The following is a 23732-nucleotide window of genomic DNA, read 5'->3' as shown; positions in this document are numbered from 1 at the left end:
CTGATCAATCAGCACCAAGTGCTCTTATGACCACTGGCACCACTGAAGCCTTGACTCTCCACAACTTCTCTATTTCCTCTTTCAACCCTTGGCATTTCTCCATCTTCTCGAGCTTCTTCTTACTGATGTAACAGCCACTTGGGATTGCTACATCTATCAGCACTCTGTTCATTCGTAGCTTGTTGACCACCACAATGTCTGGTTGGTTAGCCATCACCTGTTTGTCAGTCCCACAGTATCTTAGCTCTGCCATTCCCCAACACCTTAGGTGGAGTCTTCCACTTTGACTGTGGGACTTCCAGTCCATACTTAGTACAAATGTTCCTGCACACTATCCCAGCCACTTGGTTATGGTGTTCCATGTATGGTTTGCCTGACAGCGCCTTACATCCTGCTACTATGTGTTGGACTGTTTCAAGGACATCTTTACACAGCCTGCGTCTTGGGTCCTGTCTGGTATGAAAGACCCCGGCCTCTGTTGCTCTTCTGCTGAGGACCTGCTCTTGTGCTCTTCTAGCCACTTGTAGGACTTGATGATATCAGCCACTTCGTCAATCTGCCGGTGGTACGTGCCATGCAGGGGCTTATCTTTCCATGGGGGTTCCTCTTTCTCTTCTTCCACATTGGGTTTCTGCTGCTTGAGACACTCTCTTAGCAGATCATCATTGTGAGCTTTTCTTCCTGATGTACTCCAGGATCTTGGTTGTTTCATCCTGTATAGTGGCTCTGATGCTCACTAGTCCTCTGCCTCCCTCCTTTCTCTTAGTGGACAGTCTCAGGGTGCTGGACCTATGGACTTAGAGTGAAACCCTCCATGCATTGCGAGGAGCTTTCATGTCTTGATGTCAGCGGCTTCTATCTCCTCCTTTGGCCAGGTTATTATACCAGCAGGGTATCTGATGACTGGCACCACATGTGTGTTGATGGCCTGGACTTCTTACCATTCAGCTGGCTCTTCAGGACCTGCTGTACTCTATTTAGGTATTTGGTTGTGGCTGACTTCCTTGAAGCCTCATCAGGGTTGCCTTTTGCCTGTCAGATTCCAAGGTACATGTAGTTGTCCAAAAGACCCCATATATAATCATAAAATTCAACATCAAAACAGAAAATATGTCAGTTGTTTTAACCCTAATTTGATCTTTGGGCTCAGAGGATATTAGTTTCTGTGTTTTTGTAATCTCTTTATGTTTGACCTCAACAAAAACCTAATAATATTATTCCTATTTCAAAAGGCACATTTTATTTTTCTTGCATGACTATTTTTTGGTATTGCAATCTTTGAGCCTTACAATAATCATATAATAAAAGCACATCAAATTGCTTTCGTGTTTATTTAGTGTTTTGTTTTTTTCTATTTATACCATGGGCATAGCTTCCAGATTAAATTGAGCTGCAGAAATGACTCTTCATCATAAATCGTTGATGGTGGAAAGAACATCAGCGGTGAATGACTAAATGAGATTAGGATGCAAAAGGCGGAAGAATGAAGGAACTGATTTATGCAGGTTGGTATAAACTGAGGCATTGTCATAAAGTAACCAAACAAAACATGCTGCTTCCTGAGTTTTTAATCACCAACCTGTTACCTGTAACCATTATAGAGTGAGCAGACCTCTGTTGTTCTGTGCAACGTGTCGTTACGTGTTATACAATTCACCTCTCAGTAGCTGGACTGTTTCTAAGTTTAATTACTCAAAACCAAAGAAATCGCATAAAATGTCGAAAATACAGGGTGGAGGAAGTTAGTGCAAAATAAATAAATGAATAAATAAATACAACCTTTGAGTACTAAAGGTTTAACATCTTTCAGCATTTTAATGTCACAGGGAGAGGAATTACTGAACAAACGGAAAAACCTGAAGTTTAGAATTTAATTTACTTTTTAAAATAGAAGTAATCAATTAGATAAGAATATTATTTTGACTTTAACATTTCACATTTTTCTTTTGTTTTTTTGTAGAATAATGAAGAGATTCCGAATACCATTGTAAACACGACAAAATGTATTACAAGCAGGCGATTTGTAAACAGAAAAAATAAGGTTATAAATGCCGTATTTTCCAAGATGAGGAGCTATAACTTTTAAAAAATGACATTATTCTCCTCCTTGAAGTCTTATTGTTGAGACAGTCATTCTTCTTTCTGTTGTTTCATATTTAGCAGAGAAGTCCTCTAAAGTGATCTTCATGTGGAATATTAATATTAGAAATATTTCCTAACATTTTTCATTTCCAGCTCTAATACCACTGTTTTATCCATCTACTTTTTTTATTCCCAAATTCTTCATTTATAATTAGGTCATAAAACATGGAAACCCTGATGTTGTGTTTGTGCAGAAGGTTTAAATAATAACAATGATAACAATAATAAAGGATGACGAAACAAGTCATCAGAAAATTTGCAGAGATTTTTTATTTTATTTCAGGTGTTAAACAGCTGCTCTTTATGACCCTTATGATACTGGGAAGATGAAAAACAACAACCACAACAACAAAAAAAACTTTAAATAAAAGAAAAATCCCAACTACTTAACTTGTTAAATAAGGACAGTGATGGAAAGAAACTATTATTTTTAGTATCCCAGCAGTGCAGTGCCCCAGGAAAAGTGGAGCTCCGTGGAGCAGCTGCAGGACAGAGATGGGACTCTGTCGCCACCCTTTGTAAAAATGACAGAACGACACTTTACTGTGTGACGAGTGAGAGACTGAGCCATCTATCTGAGCTAACAACAAACAGCCTGAGCGGCCTTGTGCTCTGAGATGATACAAAAAGTCCATGCCTTAAACATCCTTATAAATAAATCAACACACTGATGTGAAGTTTTATTGGGATTAATGCATTTTCACAATGTTTTTACCAACAATGTTTGATTATCTGAAGGATAGGATGCTGGGTTGGTTGCACATTATCTTATAAAAGAAGAAAATAAGTAAATAAAATATTATTGGTAGCAAAAGAAACAAGTTTTTAAAAAGTTAGGGTCATTGCAAAGACTTTTTTCTTTTTTTATGCACAATCACAATCACAAACAATTTATTTATTTTAAATAAATCAATTTTTTTCTGATTACCTTAAAGTAGTAACAATAATTCTGATAACCTTATCATACCTTTATATAATGTTGCCACACTTTAAAAAAGAACTTCTACTTGTCTAAATAACTGCAATCATTTCAACAAAAAGTCATAAAGGGGGAACGCACTGATTGGTTAATGAGGGGAGTTTTGTTTCCTCCCCGGAAAATGAATTCTAGCAATCCATGATAAATGTTGATTAAGGTTGTAAAGCCTATTAAGAGAAGAGAGAGGAAAGACATTATCTCTGGTGGACGTCTTTTCATCAGCACATAAACACACACGCTGTGCTCTACGAATACACTATGCCGTCCTGGACAATTATATCTAGATTTAACTGATAGACGTCATAAATACACATGGGGAAATCAAGAAACACGTGATCCAGCTGGGCCAAAACAAAACGACAACCCTGATGGAAGCATATTGCTTCTAATCCGCTCTCCATGATGTGTCCCCTCCTCCACTGGCAGTCCAAGTGGGAGAGAAGAGGACACAAGGAGGTGGCGAGGAAAGGAATCAAGCTGGAATAAACATCAATACTACAGGTGTGTTAAATTATTAACGTCCGAGAAGCAAAATATCAAATAATATTGACGTGACACAGTCTTGTAGGTGGGCCTAAGGCTAAAGTGTTGTTTGGAGACCTTCATTGTTGTAGTTTAATGTAGTTTACGGAACACTAAATAATTTAGTGACCTAATTTCTTTGTATTTTGCTTCCAAGGAACCAGACCTTCCTGTTATCTTTTAAAGTGGTCTTGATCAAGAGTTCTTCAGGCTTTCAGAAAATCTTTCAAAGTTTTTCTTTGGACTTTGGCTGCGTTTTCCCTCATTTTCAAGAACGATTCCAAGAAAGTCTGCCTGCTTGAAAACAATATATATATATATATATATATATATATATATATGTATATATATACATAAAAACAATGGTTTAAAGCTTTTGAACAGTACTGTAAAACATTGAGATGTGAGAAAAATTTTGAAAGATAAGAATAGTGACTATGACTAATTTGGCAGTTTAGACAATAAGTTAAATTTATTCTTTCAAAATAAAAGCTCAAAACCATTTTTTTCACCTCAATTTCTTTAACAATAGTTGTTGATTTATTTGTTTTTCACCTGCAAAGCTTATATCAGCTTGGTCAAGTTGTACTGTAATGTAAATATATGACTCTGGGTATTATTTACTCACTTTGTTGATGACTTTAATTGTAGGGCTTTAACTTTGTCTTCAGAAATAAATGAACCGGTGACTCGCCGATTCTCCTGAATATATTTCACCTGCAGCCAAAGCTGAAGCAAGGATAATGTTTTTGCCTGTGTTTGTTTTTCTGTAGCGTTAGCAAAATATCTCACAAACTGCTAGGTGGATTTTACTGAAACTCTCAGAAAGTAATCACTGGATGTACTTTTACAACTGATTAACTTTTGGAGTCCAGTCCATTTAAGATGGTTGCCACAGCTAAGCAAGCTAGTCAAAGACAGTAATTTTACAGATATTGAACTAAAATTGTGTGTGGTAGTAGATGAGTATAATTCACCCCAGATACTCTGTGCGCTACGCACTGAACCATATTTTCACTTATACCTCTGGCATTGTTTGTTGGCTTCAGCACTGTTTGTCTGTTAGCAAAATATCTCATGACCCACAGGAAACATTTAGCTGAAACTCTCAGAAGGTTAGCATCTGGAGACAACTCAGTTCATGATGGCTGCCACATCTAATCAATTTTAGCCAACAGAAAGAATGGCTTTAACTCAGTAACCTTTACAAATGTTGAGCTACTTTTGGTGGTAGTAGCTGAGAGTCAGAAGAAACACATAAACTGAGTGCTAACACATCTTGCCAGATCAAATAATACAACAGATCAGGGATAATAGGTTTGACTAAAATAGATATAAATTTGTCATTTGTCAAAATAAGATGATCCTAGTTTAAAACTCTGGCGTGAAAGGTGGCGGGTGATATGCATTCCTGCTCTTGTAAGTGTCATGGTGGAAATATACATTTAGCAATTAAAAAAAAACCCCAAAAACTTTTAATTTCTGAAGCTTTCATATGACCCCCCCAGCTCGCGTGGCACGACCCACAGCGAGGTCCCGAGCCCATCTTTGAGAACCACCGCTGTAAAAGTACTCTTTATTTCTTTTTCTTTTTTTTCCTTTTAAATCTAAGGTGAATGCGCGCGCGCGCCCACCCTTCACCTCTCTGGTAAACCGCAGCGGACAGGACAGAGCCGCGCGCGCGCGCACGCACACATCACTCGCGCCGCCTGTTATTAACGTTAATAACGTTATCTCTCGCGTCACTCAAGTCCCCCCCCAACCCCCCCGGACAACGACTGCTGCCTCCCCGCTGCAGAGGAGACGGAGGAGACAGGACTGCAGCTCAGGTGCACCACTGGGATTGAAGTTTTATTCTTATTTCCTTTTATTTATTTATTTATTTATTTTTCTCCCCCCCCCGCGAGGCAGGGATGAACGCGGCCGCGCTGAGAGATAGCGCCCTGATTTTGTCGCCATTGTTTTTATCCGTGACGGGATTCCTTCAGGAGCAACCTGCCGCCTAACCTCTTTAAGGTAAGCCGGAGCGGAGCCGAACGACGGGCAAACTAACAATAGATGGTGCTCCGGACAGGAAGCGGGGCGCCGTAGGTCGGCTCGGACACTTTACGGAGCGCTCCTGCTGGAGTTTGCGTCGGCGAAACTTAACTACAGCATCCCGTCGGTGTGTCGCCCACTAATATGGATGTCTGTTATTTGTGCAGCGCTCGGTTCAAGCGGACGGAGACTCGCGCTCTCGGACGCAGTTAGCTCCCCTTTTTTTGGGACACGTTCTCGTCGGTGTGCCTAATTAGAGCTTCGCTGTTGTGCTCGCCGTGGTTCGGCCCAGCTGCGGAACCAGCCACCAGCGAGAACCCAAACTTGTGGGAGGTAGGTGAGCGCAAACGGGACAGACAACAAGGCTGCCATTGTACCGGGTCAGCGGCGGATTAACGGAATTCCTTTTCTCTGCGCTGACTGTCTGAATGGCCTCCAGCCTCCCTCTTTCTGCCCTCTGGGGCTTTAACATCTTCATTTCCACCAGCTCTTAACCTCTTAAACTTGTCAGATTTCTGCACACTCGAACTCGTCCCAGCCACCAAACCACTGGGAGAACCGAGCTGCTCTGAGTGGGCCACTAAATTGGTGTAAACTTAGAAACAAAAAGTGGGTTTGATTGATTGTTTCTTAGCAGTAACAATGCTTCTTGGCAGTAAATCTTACACCACTGGAAAGCCTGTTTATTTCCCTTTTAAATGGGGCCACGTTTGTTCAGAAAATGAGCAGCAGAGTTAAGTATGAGGGCTGCACCCATACAAAAAACAAAACAAACGAAACTTGCCAAATCTTCTCTGTCAATGCCAAACAGCTTATTCTGCTATTGCCTCTGGTTTGGTGTTGTTTATTGGATTGGATGGTTAAAGTGTGAAGAAACGAGACCTATTGGCAATTTAACAGTTTATTCATTTGACAGCCAGGGGCCTCAGTAGCATGTGGAAGAACCATACACAGCCACAACAGCCTGGCACCTCCTCATGCTGCTCACCCACTGCTGTGGGATGGCATCCCATCCTCCACCACCGTGTCAGCCGATGTGGTTGTGTTGGTCACAGCACACGCAGCTGATCCCACAGGTGTTCAGTGGGGTCGAGGTCAGGACCGCAGGTGGGCCAGTCCATCCTCTCCGCTCCCAAAGTCTGAAGGTGGTCTTGGATAAACCTCGCTCTGTTGGGGGGGGGGCGTTGTCATCCTGGAGGATAGAGTTCAGTCTCAGGCTGTGGCGGTATGGGATTGCCACTGGTTGCTGATGGGGGCAACCCACACACGCAACTCTGCTGCTCAACCCGCAAATTTTCCGAACAAATGTGGCTCCATTTAAGGGGAAAATAAACAGGCTTAAGAATTATTGCCAAGAAGCATTGCTACAACAAAGAAACAAATAACCAAACACAAGTTTTCTTACTTTTTGTGCTACCTTTATTATTATCCACACATCTGGAAAGTGGTGATTAGTGGGCTTATTGTGCACTTTTCTTTAGTAGTTATCGACTTATGTGGCACCATTTACAATGCCAATACAAAGTAATGATCCTTTCACCTCTTATTAATCGCATTTAAACTTCATTTTTTATAACATGTTTAATCCACATACTGATTTTTTCATTATGAAACTACCCCACTGTGCTTTACATGTAGTTGCATTGAGTTGTTGAGTAAAATTGTCCTCAGGGTTGTTTGTTTTGCCCCGCTCCTAAAAAGCTTTTGTCATGAGCAGCGCTAAAGATTATGTAGGCTGCAAAAAACCCCAAACTCTAATTATAACCCATCCAGATGTGATGTTAGTTGTAGGCCCTTATCATGCACTGGCAATGAACAGATAGGCCCAGATTTTCTGTTTCTTCCTCCTCCTCCTCCTCCTCCTCTTCCTCCCCCCACCCTTTCCATACACTTGCACATCATGCACAACATGCACCATCCCCGACTCTCCCCTCCTCCCCCAGAGAGTATGTGGCCGACCAACATGTGGGGGAAGTAATCCCAGCTATTAGGGTAATCTCCTCAGCATGACGATCAATAGGGGAGGGTGTGCGACCCAACAACCAGACAAGAGCAGTGAAGGGGGGGGGGCAATATTTGTGCTAAAGAAAAATGATTTAATCATCTAGATTAGGTCAGGAGACGGGGGTCTGGACAGGAGGGGTGGGGGGATGGGTGGAGACAGACAGGACAGGAGGATGTGAGGGGTAAGACTTTGGACACAGCCGTTTTGGTGACAATACAGGCTGAAAGATTTTGGAGGTTTTGTTATTTTGTATAAATGTGCGCCGTGACCATAATGAGGCATCTAAAACGGAAATGAACACAAATAACGATCGCTCCATCAAAAACACGTGCAAGTATCTGAGTTTTTAAATATCTGCTGTGAATCTGAGTCACAGTGAAGATAGCCCAAAACGAAGCAGAGTGACAAGCCAGCTCAAAAGCTTTTAAATGTTCCTGCTTTGAATTCACTGCTAGGTGAATTTGGAGCTCGGAGCTTCTTATAGATCGCCCCTACCCAAACAGAATCAACAGCATCTTTAGACTGTTAGATAAAAAGCTTCACCTTTTTAAAGAAACGGTTTAAAACAAATTATGCTTAAATATAATACAACTGCATCATTAGCAAAGTTAGTAAACTTCAAATGATGGCTTTCAAATGAGTGTTTTTTTCGTTCGTGCAAAGTGTGCGTTGTATCTCTGATGTGATTATCTGACAGCACACTGTACAGATGTACAACATGCTGGATTCAGAGGGATGTTACCTCATGTTGGCTGTCTCTACTGGTTGGCTGAACTTTGTGTGCGTTAACCAACCTACCTGGGCTTTATACTTTAGGAGAAGAGTAAACATGAACCATATTGTGATATGTAGAAATAAATGTTTAAGGTAGAGTTGAAGAGTTAAGTTGATTAGTGTACAAAACAAACAAATACTTTCATTCAGTTCAGTTTATTTGTAGATATAACCAATTTAATTCAAAATAAAAAGTCTAATATAAATTCAATCCAAAACACATTCACGTTCAAATCAAGTTACAATCCGTTCATTCCAATTATAATACAATTAAATGTGGTCAGTTTGTCCCCCTGTAGTCTAAGCCTATAGCAGCAGAATAAAGGAATAAGTCGGGAAAGTTAAGGCTAATAATAATAATAATAATAATAATAATACTGTACTTTAAAGCCATAATTTCTGCTGTGAACAGGCCTCGGCCAATTGATCTCAGATATATAATATTCTCCAGCTAACATTCTGCCAGCTGTAGAACGGCTCACATTGTGTTAACAGCAATGTGCAACACACTGTCTGTGTGGAAGTTCTTCAGGGTGAGTTAACAAGACACAAAGCCTGTAATTTGTTCCAATGTTTTGGTTAATTTGCACATGAGAGCACCACAGCAGAGCATCCCGTTCCCCGAAGCACCAAGTGTATTGTACCAGCTGGAGAGACTTAAACATCCTGCATCAACTGATCCCATGAAAAGGCGTTGTTAAACCATAATTACTCTTTTCTACTAGAGAAGAGGAAGGTAGACAAGATAGACAACAAGCTTCCTCCAACTGTTTACAAGCTGCAGCACCTGATAGTGCACCAGCCTCTGCCATCTTTCACGATGAATAAAGTGGCACATAAAATTTATTTTCCGACAGATTTAGATACAAACTACCCAAAGGGGCTCGCCCCGGTGACCAGGAGTCGTGTGTATAGAGAATTCTTCACACTGTGAAGTAAAGACAATATGCTCAGGTAGTACAGAAAGAACCATTCCTCACAAAGCCAAGAATCGTCTCCCTCAGTGGAACAAAATACTGGTGTGAGGAAGTGAAATTTGGCAGAGAACATGTCCAGCTTGCAATGAGTCAGATGGGTTCCCGAAAAAAAAAAAAAGAAAAAAAAAAGAAAAACAAAAAAAGCAGAACTTGCCCTTTAAGTCTCCAGCGGAGGAGCTGGAGTTCAAACACCGGCAAGCTGTCCAGATGGAAGATGGGAGGGATGAGTAAGGCGTTCACAGCTCCCTTCTGTTTGGTCCCATTGAGACAGAGGGAGACGAGATTGGATGGGTCTGAGGGAATCAGGTTACCATCAGCCCATTCTACTCCAGAGGAGCAGTGGTGTAAAAGATGCAATACCCCTATAGGAAACCTAATCCAGAGCCTCCTGCCAGCTGTCATGCTTTTGCTCCTGGGTAAAAAATCGCTAAGCAGCTATCACCTTACCCCTCCTACACTCCTTACCTTGATCATGAGAGATCAACAGGAAATTACAAACACGTTCTTACAAATCAGCATTTACTATGTAACTTGAGAGTTTTGAAAGCTAAAAGCAAAGTCAATGAAAAAACTTGTCTTTTTTTTTTTTACAAAAAGGATCAATTTTAGAAACTTGGTTGTGAGAGTTTGAAATTTGAATAAACCCAGTATCAACTTTTTATCTAAATCACAAAAATATTTAAGGATGGAGATGCTGTTTTTGTGTTAGTTAAAATGTGCAACACAACACTCTAGATTTAGGTATTAAAAGGATAGTTCAGATCTTTTGAAGTGGGGTTCTGCGGAAAGAGTATGAAAAATAATATTTTTCCTGCTGTAGATAGCTCTTTGAACAGCCTCAGTTTGGAATAATAAAGTTTAATTCTGACCAGACAGACAAGCCAACACACAGTCTGAGCAGTGCCGAGACCCGAGTGGATTTCTGTTGTGTCAAAAAGGTCAAAGTGGTTCACTATTTTATAAACCTTCACATCACCATCAGTTTCACGTTACACAATTAATAAAGCATAAAAACTAGCCCCGGCTACAAAGAAGTGCTACAGCTAGCTGCTGCTCACACTATTTGTGCAAATACCCATGTAATTCAATCGTAAACAATTGCTTAATATGAACCTGGTAGTGATGTAAAGGTTTATAAATCTGTATTCACATGATAGGCTTTACGGTGACACAGTTGGTTGCAGGTTCGACTCCTGGCTGGGGCCTTTCTGTGTGTGGTTTGCATGTTTGCATCCTTGGGCCCATGTGGGTTTTCTTTGGGTGCTCCGATTTCCTACCAAGGACATGCATGTTAATCGGCCACTCTAAATTAGTGGTGTAAGCGTGAGTGGTTGTTTGTCTTCTTTAACTCTATGTGCGCATCAGTCTGGTGAGAATTAAACTCTGTTTCTCCAAACTCAGGTCGGTCAAAGAGCTATCTAAAACTGGTATGATGTTAATTGTGTATAACCTTTCCACAGAACCCACTTCTAAAGATCTGATGTATTGCTTCAAGATATTATCAGTGTTTTAACTGTAAACTATATTAAAACTAACAAAAAAATAAATGAGTTTACTCTTAAACCTCATTTTCCAGGTCAGAGCGAAACTGGTAGTAAACCCCTCAAAAGACAACAGCAAATTATATTTACTCATTTGTATCTTTGATTTAATTGTCCAGGGCCGAAATGCTTGAAACAGCCTCCCTGCATTTTTTTTTTCATTGCGAAAATTTACTGCTTTAATCATAAAACTTAATAACTTTAGGATCTGGAGTGTTAAGAACTCCAAAAGAGAAGTTATTTGTACTATGGTTGATGCATTTAAATAAATATCTAATAGGCTGCATAATGTCTCATTTTCATATCATACTAAAATCTTTTTTAGCATTGGAGGCACGTTTTAGGATAAATGCTGCTCATGCGAAATAAGCATTCTCTAAATTGAATCTTTTTGTAAAAAACGTGTATCTTTCACATTAGCAGCTTATTAAAAAAGAGACCAAAATGAGTTTCCCAAGATTTCCTTCTGAAGACTGGGGGACTGATGATACAAGGAAAACTGATGGAGTTAAAAGACACAAACCAGAGTGACAGACACATAAAGGGAGACATGGTGAGTCTGAGTTGACCTTGCCATGATAATCTAATCCCTGTCGAGAGTGCTTTTTTTAGAGAGCAAGTTAATGCCAGCAGATTATACTCCCGTGTCTCCCACACCAGCCAATCCACACTGAAAAAGGGGAGTGGATCCTCAGTGGATCCCCGGACCTTTCACGGTAGATAAATCATCTCTGATATTTAAAAATGTCCCCACACCTCACCCCTTCACCTTTGCTTTTCCGCTCTCAGAGGCAGAGCTCAGTTGGTCTGTCCTGTCTGCAGCAGGCCCTGCGTGAGTCATTTTATCAGGTGCCACAATTCTTTCTCATCTTTTCTTTCCCTTGTCATGAATACCTTTTAATCCACTAAGGGGTGTCCATGATAAAAGGCCACTCATTGAGCAGCTCGTCTCATGCAGTGAAGAGTAATCCCTATATATGTTGTGTAACCAAGTGCAGAGTTGGACAAGGGGGGGGGATGGGCACCAATGTGGACAAGTTTGTCCGTACTTGTGACTGTTGAGCTCATGGCTGTCTAATCTTTTAGGTACATTAGGCTGTTCGCCCACAGTAGAGTGCTGCTTCACTGTTTTTCATGCAATTAAGTCACTCGAAGAACACTGCAAGACGTAAATAACACCATGAGTTATTAGGCTGTAAACCAGTGATCAGATAGTGAGGAATGTGCCAGCTCAAATGGTGCTCCGTGCTCACTGGGATACTGAAACAACTGTGATGCTGCATTCACATCCTGCTGGCACAAAATGTCCTCTTGCTATGACTGGTGAGCAGCCATGTATTGGCTCCATGTTGTATTCGACAACTGGAAATGTTTGTATGATCTTGTATGATCTTAAGCACTGGTCCAATTTATGCTAATTTATACTGGACTTTATTTACATTCAGCTGGCAGTAATCTTCAGTTTTACCCTTTTACCAACCAGAGGTTGATGCGTTTATAATCCGTTCGTCACGTGGGAAGAGTTTGCAGTGTGATATGTGTTGTTGAACACGCTCCCTTGTGTTGAGCAGTCATTAAACACACCTGGGTGTCTGTGCTGACTCCACAACATCTGGAAGGAGTCAGATTGAACTGCATCAGCAGCAAATCCGCTGAAAATACAAATTCTGCAGAAGAAAAGAAGAAACTTGTTTTTCCCTTTCGCTTGAGCATTTCAAAGCAAAAACAGTATTGTTGTTTTTTAGCAGAAGTGAAGCGTTGGGCTTTACCTCGCTCTTTAAAGTTTATTAGCTGACAACCAGTCTAAAAAAGTTAAAACAAAAGATCTTCTATAAACCAGGTCTGTTATGACTGCCCAAACATAAAAATGACTGGTGTAGTAGTAGGTGAGAGGATTCCCCAACACATCCTTTGAAAGCTAACCGATTGTACAATATCTTTGTTTAACATTTTGGCATTCAAAGTGGAGGGTGATATGCATTTATGCTTTTATTTTGAAAAAGAAACTGATGTTAAGACCAAATTAATTACCCTTAGGCTAAATTGCCTGCCTTTGTTTTGTAGTTTTTTTTTGTAAAAGATTGCTTTCCTTCTAATTCACAATTAGCTGACATAATCTTATTCAAACTGAAAGGTTGGATTGGAAGCAGCTTTTTAGGCTTATTGAATATTTAAAAAAACCTCACAGGTGGGGAATTACATCTTGTCTTTATCTTAAGACTCCATTTAGCAAAGTACACCCTCTCAGTTTGTGATCTAGATTTGTTTTCTGCTTCAGTTGTGTTCGCAGTTGCTGGAAAGAGACAGGATTACTGGACACAAAACCGTAGATGCGAGGTGAGGCTTAGTGAGTGACTATGGCTTTGAACACTAGCATAAGGACAGTCACATGCTATCTCCAGTCAGGGGTATGCTGGCACAGACTCATGGATGTGAGTATTTGGACCATTTCAGCACACATGCACACTCACAGAGACACACACTGTACGTATGCACACAATCACGGGGCATGCAGCAAAGATTTTAATACGTTTTACTTGTTTGCCACTAGAGATATTAGTGAAACATTTTATACAGAAAGAAATCAGGCATTTGAGGTGTTAAGGTGCATTATGCGGTAGATGGGAGATTCTATTTCCAGGCTACAGCAGCAAGCAGACACACTGGCAGTGCACAAACAGACGACCCACCGAAAGCGGATATTTTCGCACAAGCAGCACACACACACACACACATCACAGCACACAAGCTCTCAGCATCCGTGCCCTGACCATAGGGAGTTTGTGCTGAGCTGGTTGGGACGTCAGGATGAATCAATGTGAGGACAGCTGACTGGACATGCCTATTCATCTGCCAAAGAAAAGAGCGAGGAAAAAAAAGGGAGCTAGGAATTCTAAAAAGAAATAAACTGAGCCCTGGAGCAACATGTTTGACTATGTCCATTACTTTGCCGATCCTTTAAAGAGCACTGTCTGTTTATGGGATAAAAGCTGAGGAGGTAGAAATATAGTTGAGTACATACAGGGATGAGGGTTATGAAAATATATGTAATGGCAAAGATATACTGTAAGCTCATACTGTTGCACTGTAGAGGCAAGTAACTCCATGCTGATGGCCTGTTTATACCCATCTGTTGCCATCAGTTCTCTGACTTTATCCCCATTGTGTTAACTCATTACATTCGCCTTAACCTTAAACCCTTAATTGCCACCCTCCAGTTTCTCCTGCACGTCCTCCCCCCCTCTTGGAGACAGTGTGCCACATTGGCCGTGCACTAATCTGATGGCGTCTTCCTACAAAACACCTGCCATATGCAGAAAGAAACCCCTAAAAAAAAACTCCTCCATATTGGCGAGCCAACACCCAGTCCAGCGTGAGCGGATCAGCGCACACAACAACATGCAGGCAGACAGATGCGCCTTTGGATGCAGATACAGAGACAGATAATTAGACAGACAGCCTCAGCGCCTGAAAATTATATCAGTCTCTTTTTTTTAGCTCTTTGTATATGCTCTCCCAGTTTTTCCTCACATTCATAAACTGATGTCTCGAACGAGAGTCGCCTTTTGTCCTGCCTCTTTGCTCAGGCGAGTATTCGAAGACAGTGACGTGTAGGCCCAGGCCTCTTTGGTTTAACAATAACTATCTCGACCCCCTAATGAGGGCTGGAGGACCAGACGTGAGGCGATGTGACAGTTCTGGTGCGGCCAACACAATAGCAGGTTTCTCTTTTGACTGCCCAGCCGGCTGTATACCATAGAGTACCTTCTTTCACAGAAACAGTCCTAGAAATGGTCAACATGTTTCACAGATAAAAGGTCTTTTTTTTAATGTCAGCTGTAATTGTTTGCTTTATATTATTCTGTTAAGAATGAAGTGTCATTAATTATTTTAATTAACTAATAATCTAAAATATTAAGGCCAACAGACATTTTCATCAGCAAATCAATGTTGTCTCCTAATATTTAAAGGTTTCACATATGTGCCTTTCTCTTACTTTTATTCTGTTTTTTTTGTTTACTCCAGAATGAAGGCTCTGTTTGGTACTAAAATGAAGTTTGTTGATAATGGTTTATTGATTGTGAATTAGAGTGGACGGCCCCTAAGGGTTCATCCTGGCTGGCCAGGAATGAATACATCTCATCATGCTTCACTTCACACACTCAATTTAGGCACAGGGAACCAAAGGACTGACAGACATGCATGTTGAGACACTGACCCGCAGTCTAATACATACAGACAGGCATCTTTCATCCGCTGTGGGACAAAAAGGATATTCCAAAAATCTGTTTGATGCAGATTTCTTTAGTGGGTTCTCTCACTTAGTTTTCAGTGGCTGTGTTTTGAAAAACATAGAATAATGTGCAGCAGCTTTAAAGCACCCCTAATTTCTTTATACTTTGCTTCTAAAGAGCCAGACTTAAAAACGTTTAAAGATCTTTATGCTTTTAAATGTTTCGTCTGCTTTTTCATCTGTTATATTGTGCAGCATGTAAAAAAATGAGAAAAGTAAAGGACACAAAAGAAGGGTCAAGTCTAAAAAATACCTACAGCAAATGAACTGTGACTAAAAGACGTCATAAAATAAGAAAAAGATGCATCATCCTTTAGTTGATCATCTACTGTGCTACACTTATTCAGCTAATTGTTCTTTGGAAATCACTACAGTGATGGTAAAATAGTTTTTGTCTTTGAAACAGACATACAAAAATAGATTTAGAAAAAAAAGACCAATTTGTATCTTTGTGACAAAGTGTCTAAATATGTGATTTAATGATGTTTTTGTTTGCTAAGTTGTCTGTTTATGCCTGAATGATTCATAGGTCAAACTGAAGCGGCTCAATAATTAAACAAACACAAATTTAAAAAAAATTAAACAAACTGAAAACGATTAAGTACTAAACTTAAAACAAGTGAAAAAACACTTAAAGTCCAAGAAATGTTGCACAGTCACTTTCAAAGATTACAAGAAAATCTAGCTCCCTGAAGGCAAAATAAATGAGGGATATGAGGGATTACTAAAAACTTATGAAGTTGACTGAAATCTGTCACTGAATAGTGTAGTTTAGCAATATCTGTTTTTTGGAAAGTATGCGTAAAATATTATCTAACTCAAGTTCTTTTATTTTTTCAGGAGTTCCTGTGAAAACTTCACGCAGCTTATCTGTCTAAAGGTCAAGATGGACAATGAATATTGTGGCTTTTTGCAAGATTTTGGTGCCTGCTCTGAGGACTTTGTAACTTTTGGGGCATAAACTTTTGCACAGTCAGAAGATTTACTTCACGGCTTTCTTTATTTTGTTTTGTATTAACGCTTAAGTGCTCCACAAAAAGTGATGGAGACTGAAGAGAAGGAGGATGTCTCACAGCAGACACTTGGCATAAAAGCAGAGACTGAGGAAGATACAGCCTCAAGCCATACCTGTGGGGTGTGCGGTCGTAGCTTTCCTCTCCTCAGCTCTCTGTCTCAGCACATGAGGAGACACACCCGGGAGAAGCCCTACAAGTGTCCCTACTGTGAGCACAGGGCGGCTCAGAAGGGCAGTCTGAAGGCTCACATTCGAAGCCATAAACTGGGCCTGTTCAGCCATGACTCCAGTGGCAAGAAGGAGGAAGGAGAGCAAGAGAAGAAAAACGGTCCTGATGTACCTGACCCCCCTGAAACGATCAGCACATCTGACAAAACTCATCCTATCAATGGGGTGGTAAAGAAGAAAGCAACTAAGAAGAAAGTAAAGAGTAAAAATGGTGTCGAGGTTGGCGACGCGGCTGATTCTGGACCTTTTTCCTGCACCGTTTGTGGCCAGGTTTTCCCTCAGGTATTACTCCTTAAATCCCACATAAAACGGCACCGTGGCTCCCAGGACCATGGATGCCACATTTGCGGAAGACGCTTCCGCCAAGCATGGTTCCTCCAAAGCCACATGCGCATTCACCGAGTCAAAGCGCAGCTCCGTGGCAGTAAAAGCAACGAACCTCCTGCTACCGTTAACGGGATTCCCCAGGACCCAGCGTCACTGACAAATGAAGTGTGCCTCTATGAGCTCTGTGCCAGCTGTGGGAACTTTTTCTATGACCGCAAGACCCTGCGGATTCATGAAAAACTACATAAAATGAACCATGGCCATCCCCAGAATCCACCGCATAAAGACGTGAAAGCCTCTGAGCTGCGGGTCGATAAGAAGCATTTTTTGGAAAGCTTGAACCTCACTACTGCTAAACCGAAAGAAACACCTGTGGAAAAGATCCTGGGTGGGAGAATTCCAGAGCTGGATCCAGTTTGTAGTTACCAAGCATGGCAGTTAGCCACAAGGGGTCGACTAGTGGAGGCTGCAGAAAAATGTCTGGGATGGGAGGAGAGACTGGCCGATGCAGAGGTGGCATATGACACAGAGAAAGGAGAGTACGTGCCCCTGAAGCCAGAGAAGAAGAGGAAGCCAATTGACACCTCTCACTCCAACTTGAAGAAGAAGAAGGGCGACACAGGCGTGGATCACACATCGAACACCTTGGGCTACGCTAAAGGTGGAGACAAAAAGATTTGTCAGAAGGACCGTATCCTTTTGAACGGACTCGGTCATGCTTTTTACGAGGCACTACAGAAAAAGGCAGTTAAAGATGTCCAGCTCTCATCAAAACTGAGCAAGACCGCCAGAAGCCAAGAGAAGGAAGGTGAGTCCAGAAACATCTCATAGCACATTTAAAGCTTTGCTGTGGGCAAAAGTTCAAATCCTTAACCTTGAGATGGAATTACAGGCTCAGTTTACAGTTGTAGAACTTGGTGCAATTTTAAACATTTGTTTAATTTTAAAACGTAACATGCAGGTGTCTGGTTTGTGTAAGGTAAAATAAACTTAGACAAGTCATTTCAAAATTTAGTTAACCATGGTGTGGTTGTAATCATTTATTCTATTTTTAATGTGACAAAGGGAGCCCTCTAGTGACGTTCTAGTGGAATTACAGCACCTGGTATTGCACATGTATAAATACATTCATTCACAAAGGTTATGTCATCTAAATAAATCAAAGTACATAAAAATGTAAATAACTAAATAAATAATTTTCAGGTTATAATTCAGCAGTACACAAGTTAAAATAGATGTTTGTCCAATATTTTGTGCTTTTAAAGGGCCATGATCATTATCTCAGGTGGTGTTTCCACTGAACCAACGCAAAAAATTGTCATGACTGGTATTTTGAGTAACAATAATTTCCAATCCCTGACATAATTAAGTCCTGTTCTTCTTTCTAGAATAATGTAATTATTGTTAACGACTCTGCCGTGTGTCTTACGTCACTTTGCAACCTTTCAGCTGACGATCACACGCCATCTTCTGCTCTTATTTACAGATAAGAAGTCCTTCTTCTGTGAGCACTGTGATTTCCACACTGTCGACTCCTCACTGCTCAGGTCTCACCTGTACAGTCAGCACTTGGGTTCTTACAGCAAACACAGCGCCATTGTGGATAACGTTAGCAAGGGTGGGTCCGGAGCCTCAAAATACATGGACTACCTCAGAAGCAGGAGTTTGTTGCTCAGTCAGCCATACTGGACTCCCTGCACAAAGTCTCCGGGTCAGGAGTTGGCAGAGGAAAACGTTAAGATGGGATTGTCTAATGGAAGCGAGGTAAAAGAGGAAGGACAGGCTACCGGGGACACTGGCAGTCTTCTTAATCTTTCTTCATCATCTCTTGCTGGTGGAAACAGTACTGCTGGTTATTCGGTGCAAACAGAGGGTCTGGTGCGACATCAGTGCCTATACTGCTCCCACAAGACCAGCTACCCAGAAGTACTGTGGATCCATCAGCGTGTTGCACACAAGGTAAATGGCAACAGCTCCGTAGCGCCCAAGTGGGCACCCTGCATAAACACTCTGAAAAGCTCAAAGGCTGGAGCCTCTCAGTGGAGGCGCACCGGACCACCCCCTTTCCTGGAAGGCAAGGACTGCCCAGCTTTACCCGCCCCTCGGACTCAGCGCACACAGCCTCCAGGCTTCACCACCCGCAGTAGCAGCAGGAGCGGCAGCGGCAGCAGCAGCAGTAGCAAGCACTTAACCCTCAGGACCCAGTCAGGCACCTCAAAGTCCAAACATCACTCAAAGGACTCGCGTTCTTCAGACGGGACACAGTCTGCTGGGAAGGTCGGCCTCCAGCCTCAGAGGAGTTCGGGCGAACATAAGCGAGCAGCAGAGGGTGGCAGCAAAGGCTCCAGTGGCCAAGCTACTTCATTAAACAGCTCCACGCGCACCAAGCGTTTCGATGGCTTTCAGCCTTCAAGCAGCCCCAAACACAGAGGCGACAGAGCTGCTGCGGAGGGAATCTTCCCACAGGAGGGTTTGGGTTTTATGCTGGTGAGAAATCACAGCGGGGCTTCTTCAAACGCAGCAGCTGCAGACAGAGCCCACTCCCGCAGGCAGTCATGTGACTTTTCCCCAGGTCTGAAGAGTCCCGATCTCTGGGCAGCCATGAACATGTGGGGGCCACATGGGGCCAAAGCGTATTCAGATCCGCTCCTTTTTGCTCAGGGAAAGAGTGAATCAACAGGAGAAATGCCAAAGGACGTCGATATTTTGAGTTTCTTGAAGAACTACAGTCCCCGTGATCTGGCAGCTCTTTATCAGCACTGGGGGTTTGTTGATCCGAGACTTGATCCACAAAGTAAGGAGGAGGTTTTTCTTTTCTTTTAAACAGAGAACTAACTGAATTGTAGTTAAACTGAATTATAGTTGGACAGATAAAAAGCTTAAATTAGACTCTAAACATTCCAGAATGTTGTTTTGTTAATGGTCACCTTCTGTTTATATGGCCACTCTTCTTTTATATTTTAATAATTCAAACAAAATACCTTTGTAAATAAAATATGAAAATGCCAAAATGTGTTTAACTGTTGTGCTAAAATTCTGTTTTCCCAGCAATGTTGCAGTTAAACGGACATTTTGGAAATGAAGTCCATTCGTCCTCTGAAGCTTCCAAACAGGTCAGTGTTTCTTTCTCAGCATATTTTGACACTTTGTGGATTTAGATTTAGTTTTTAATAAAAATGACCTTATCTTCCACTCTAAATCTTTAAAACAAAAACATTTTTTTTGTTTCTGAAAATATAAATATGAAACGAGGTATTTAATTTCAAATGGAATCAGCACATACAGTATATATACAAACAAAAATGTTGTCACTAATCTAGGGCAGGAGAGATTGTAAAGTTAAACAGTTAAATTATCTGAACCTTTGAGTTCAGTTCAAACGTATGCTAAAGGCATTAATCTAATAAATCTTTGCTCTTATCATGCAGAGTTGTGTGATGCTGATTTAAACAAAAAAAAAGTTTGTTACATTATCTGGAAAAAACAACAAGCTGCTACTGATGAAGTTCCTGTTTTAACTAACTTCTTCCCTTGTGCAACTGAAATCTTTTTTTACAACTTATGTTGTAAGCATTTATTTCTCCTTTTACAGTTTTTCCAAACACATTTACTATAAAAGAACGTGTTGTGGGTGGAAAAGTACAAAGACCTACTAATTGGGAGAAATTACATATATGATGCTTGATATAAAAAGAAACTCAGCTGCACGTTAGTCATTACAAATATGTATTTTTAACATTTTATCAAGTATGATCAAAGCTGTAGCATCCAGCTTTTACTATAATTGGCCTTATTAGACATTCCAGCTTCTGCAGTTTGACAATTGTGAATGCACATGTTGCAATAAGGATACTGAAATGATTTATTGTAAGGCACTAATTTACAGTGATCATACCTGCTGAGTGTCAGCATTTAAAAAGAACAGAGATTTTATTCATTTTGTATTGTTCGCAGTGCTCTAATTATTAGCATCTCAAATCAGTTGGCTGCAAAAAACAAACAAAAAAAGCTCAACAAAAAAGCCAAACAACACACAGACACAGAGAAGTGCCTCCTTTCCTCCTAAGTGTCTGCAGAAAGTGTTTGCTCCTGCTCTCCTGTCTGTACCCTGTCTGCGTCCGAGTACAGCCTGTCTTTGCTGTGCACACGTGTGTCTGCGTGCGTAGCTGTCAGCTCCTGCAACCCGGCTGCCTCTGTCTTCGCGTTGTGTAAGGGAGGCTGACAGCGAGGAGGCAAACAAATAATAAAAAAGACATGGTTGTCCCCCCTCAGGGTAAAAATTCGCCCAGCATCTCCATATGTTGTGTCAGTTAGGCCTGTCAGTCAGGCCTACCTTCAGCCTGCTTCCTCCTTCTCCCCTTTAAAGGAAGCTGTGAGCAACTTTTTAAACACACAGATGTATATAATGTATAGAGGAACTGGAATTTCAATCTTTAATTTAAAATTAGCAACATTCTGTGATTTCTTTAAAGCTGTAAAACACCTGAAAGGATTCCTTTTAAAACGAGGATTAGTCCATAGACAGGTATTTATCTAAGCTGTTTGTCTCCTGCAGATGAACAGCCTCTCCACTTCATCTTCAGGGTCTCTTCATAAAGGAACATGAAGAAACATGAAGTTCTTGTTGGACAAAGAGACCTTTAAAGGAAGCAGCCACGACTCCAAGACAGAGGCGCTGGCTGATGCACAACATATGCAAATCAAAGAAGTGGACTCGTTTAATTTGTTGTTTCATTTTGAAATGTTATCCATTTTTTTCCCTTTATTTGTTAGGTGTGTAGACATGGTAGCTAACACACAGGGACGTGTGTTTTCATTGTTTTTGTTTTTGTTTTTCTTACATAAATCCAAGAATTACTGTAAAAGGAATTGAGAAACGTGTGCATGTTCCAACTCAGGTGGAAATACGATGTGGAGCTGAAGCCACGCTGAAAACATGTCCATCGAAACGACTACAACATACCAAACCTTTATACGAATGATGTCACTGAAACCTTCAGAAACTCAAAACAAAATGGAAATGTTTTATTACTAGCTGTATATTAACGTAACGTTTCAGTTTGTTGTTGCTCCGTCTTGTAAAACCTCTTAGTTTCTTATGATTAATTATAATTATTTACTTAATTCTTAAAGTCATTGTTTTTGGTTGAGTTTGTTACTGTTAAACCACTCAGAATTAAAGTTAAACTAGAGTCACTTTAGTTTTTATTCCAATACTTTTTGAGTTAATGTGCCAGTTTTCGTTCAGTCAGCCTCTGTCCATCACTTTCCTGCTCAAAGCACAAGTATACTCTCAGTACTGTATATCCAGGGGAGTAAAGTACTGTGAGCGTTCAGAAATACTTCCTTTTCAGTTTAAAATCAAACAGAAATTTTTTATTCCTCACATTTAGCATCATCGTCAAACTGTTGTACTCAACCTCAAGATAGTTAACAGCACAGAGACAGAAGGCAGTACAGACTTAAAAGAATTATTATATATTTTAATTCATTATTAAAGTTTCTTTTTTAAGGACACACCCAAATTTCTCTCAGAAAAAACGAGAATATATTAATTTCAGGCCTATCATGTAGCAGGTCAGTAAGAAAAGTAGCCTAAAACGGTGCCCTGCTTTATAAATTCTGATTGAAACGATAAATTCAGCCTGTGAATTGTTTCTTCCTTCACAATGTGCTGACAGTAGCATTTTTATGCTGTGATTTGTATAGAAGTAGAAGCGGTAGGTTTTCTACTGATTGTGCTCTTATACACACCTCCTCGTCAGGCTACTGAAAGGTATATCTTCGACTGTTAAAAGCTCCTAGTTCTGATCGTTTTCCCGTGTTTTCTGTTCGCAGGCTCGTTTAGTGTCTTTACATTTTAGCACCCTGCCTCCAGCGTGTTCAGCTCCCATAGAGAAAATAGTCTATGCATCAATACAAAGCCATAAACTTCTGATTCTTGGAATATCCAGGAAATAAATGAGCTATTTATTACTGGAGTATTGACTTTGATCTATGTGGATTTATTTTTTTGATAAATATTGTAAAGGATAGTTTTATTTAATGGTCTTCTGTTTGTTTTTTAAGAGTGAAACTTAAGCACCCATAAGTACTTGATGTTCGTAGTGGGAGAACATGTTAAAAACTGTAGTTTTTTTTAGGAGCACTACTGATGTCAGACGGCAGAGTTAGAGAGAGGTGGTGGGGGGATGTTCCTGCAGCAGGTTTCACTGAGCCTGGATCAGATTTGGCAGCAGTTTCAACCTGAACGTTTTATGCAAGCCTTGAGCTTTAAAAACTGAGTTCTTGTGACCATGATGTGAACATGTTCCATAGTTGATGATCATGTCGGTGCAAGGATTTCTATTTTCACCAAGTCCACGGTTTGTCTGACTGTAAAACGATCTGAATAAAACTGTTTGATATTGGTTCGTTTCCATAAGGCGTTTATTTACAGCGTGTGACCTCATTCACAAGGAAAGCTACATTTAAGGACACGTTCATTTACCAGGAGACAAATCCCACAACTGAGCATTTTAATACAAGTTATACTGCTTTACATGATTTAAAATGTATGCACAAATACTGTCACTGTTTAAAAAAAAGTATTCATCCATCCATCCATCCATGTTCTGCCTCTTACCCAGAGGCAACAGATACAGGCGGGAAACCCAGACATCCCTCTGCCCAGAGACACCCTGCAGCTCCTCCTGGCTCCAGGCCAGAGAGGAGAAAATACACAATGAGACAGGATTAAAATGATACAGGTGTGCAGACGTAACAGGGAAAGACAAGCAGACAAATCCAAAACAGGAAAATGACAATTTGACCAAGCATGTTGTTCAGTACATTGTCCAGTTTTATATAATTGGCCGGTTCTTGATCAGCTTTTTTCAGAAGCAACAACCA

General features: G+C 40.8%; 1 protein-coding gene across 3 annotated transcripts; it reads left to right on the top strand.

Annotated features, from left to right (window-relative positions):
- Positions 1–5388: 5388 nt before the first annotated feature.
- On the top strand, positions 5389–23251 carry LOC108239844 (zinc finger protein 516-like). Of its 3 annotated transcripts, none has more exons than XM_037975874.1 (7): positions 5389–5472; positions 5555–5659; positions 13256–13314; positions 16112–17649; positions 18328–19635; positions 19890–19954; positions 21397–23251. In XM_037975874.1, exons 4-7 carry the CDS (start codon positions 16314–16316, stop codon positions 21445–21447), a joined length of 2760 nt encoding a protein of 919 aa, XP_037831802.1. In that variant the 5' UTR covers positions 5389–5472; positions 5555–5659; positions 13256–13314; positions 16112–16313; the 3' UTR covers positions 21448–23251. The 3 variants fall into 3 exon arrangements, with proteins under 3 accessions (XP_037831802.1, XP_037831801.1, XP_024862829.1); XM_037975873.1 differs by lacking the exon at positions 13256–13314 and adding an exon at positions 5848–6013; XM_025007061.2 differs by lacking the exon at positions 13256–13314.
- Positions 23252–23732: the final 481 nt, after the last annotated feature.

The sequence above is a fragment of the Kryptolebias marmoratus genome, linkage group LG5 (genome assembly GCF_001649575.2).
Source record: "Kryptolebias marmoratus isolate JLee-2015 linkage group LG5, ASM164957v2, whole genome shotgun sequence".
NCBI classification, from domain to species: domain Eukaryota; kingdom Metazoa; phylum Chordata; class Actinopteri; order Cyprinodontiformes; family Rivulidae; genus Kryptolebias; species Kryptolebias marmoratus.
The sequence above is the reverse complement of the archived record's forward strand: the minus strand, read 5'-3'. Positions and strand labels throughout refer to the sequence as shown.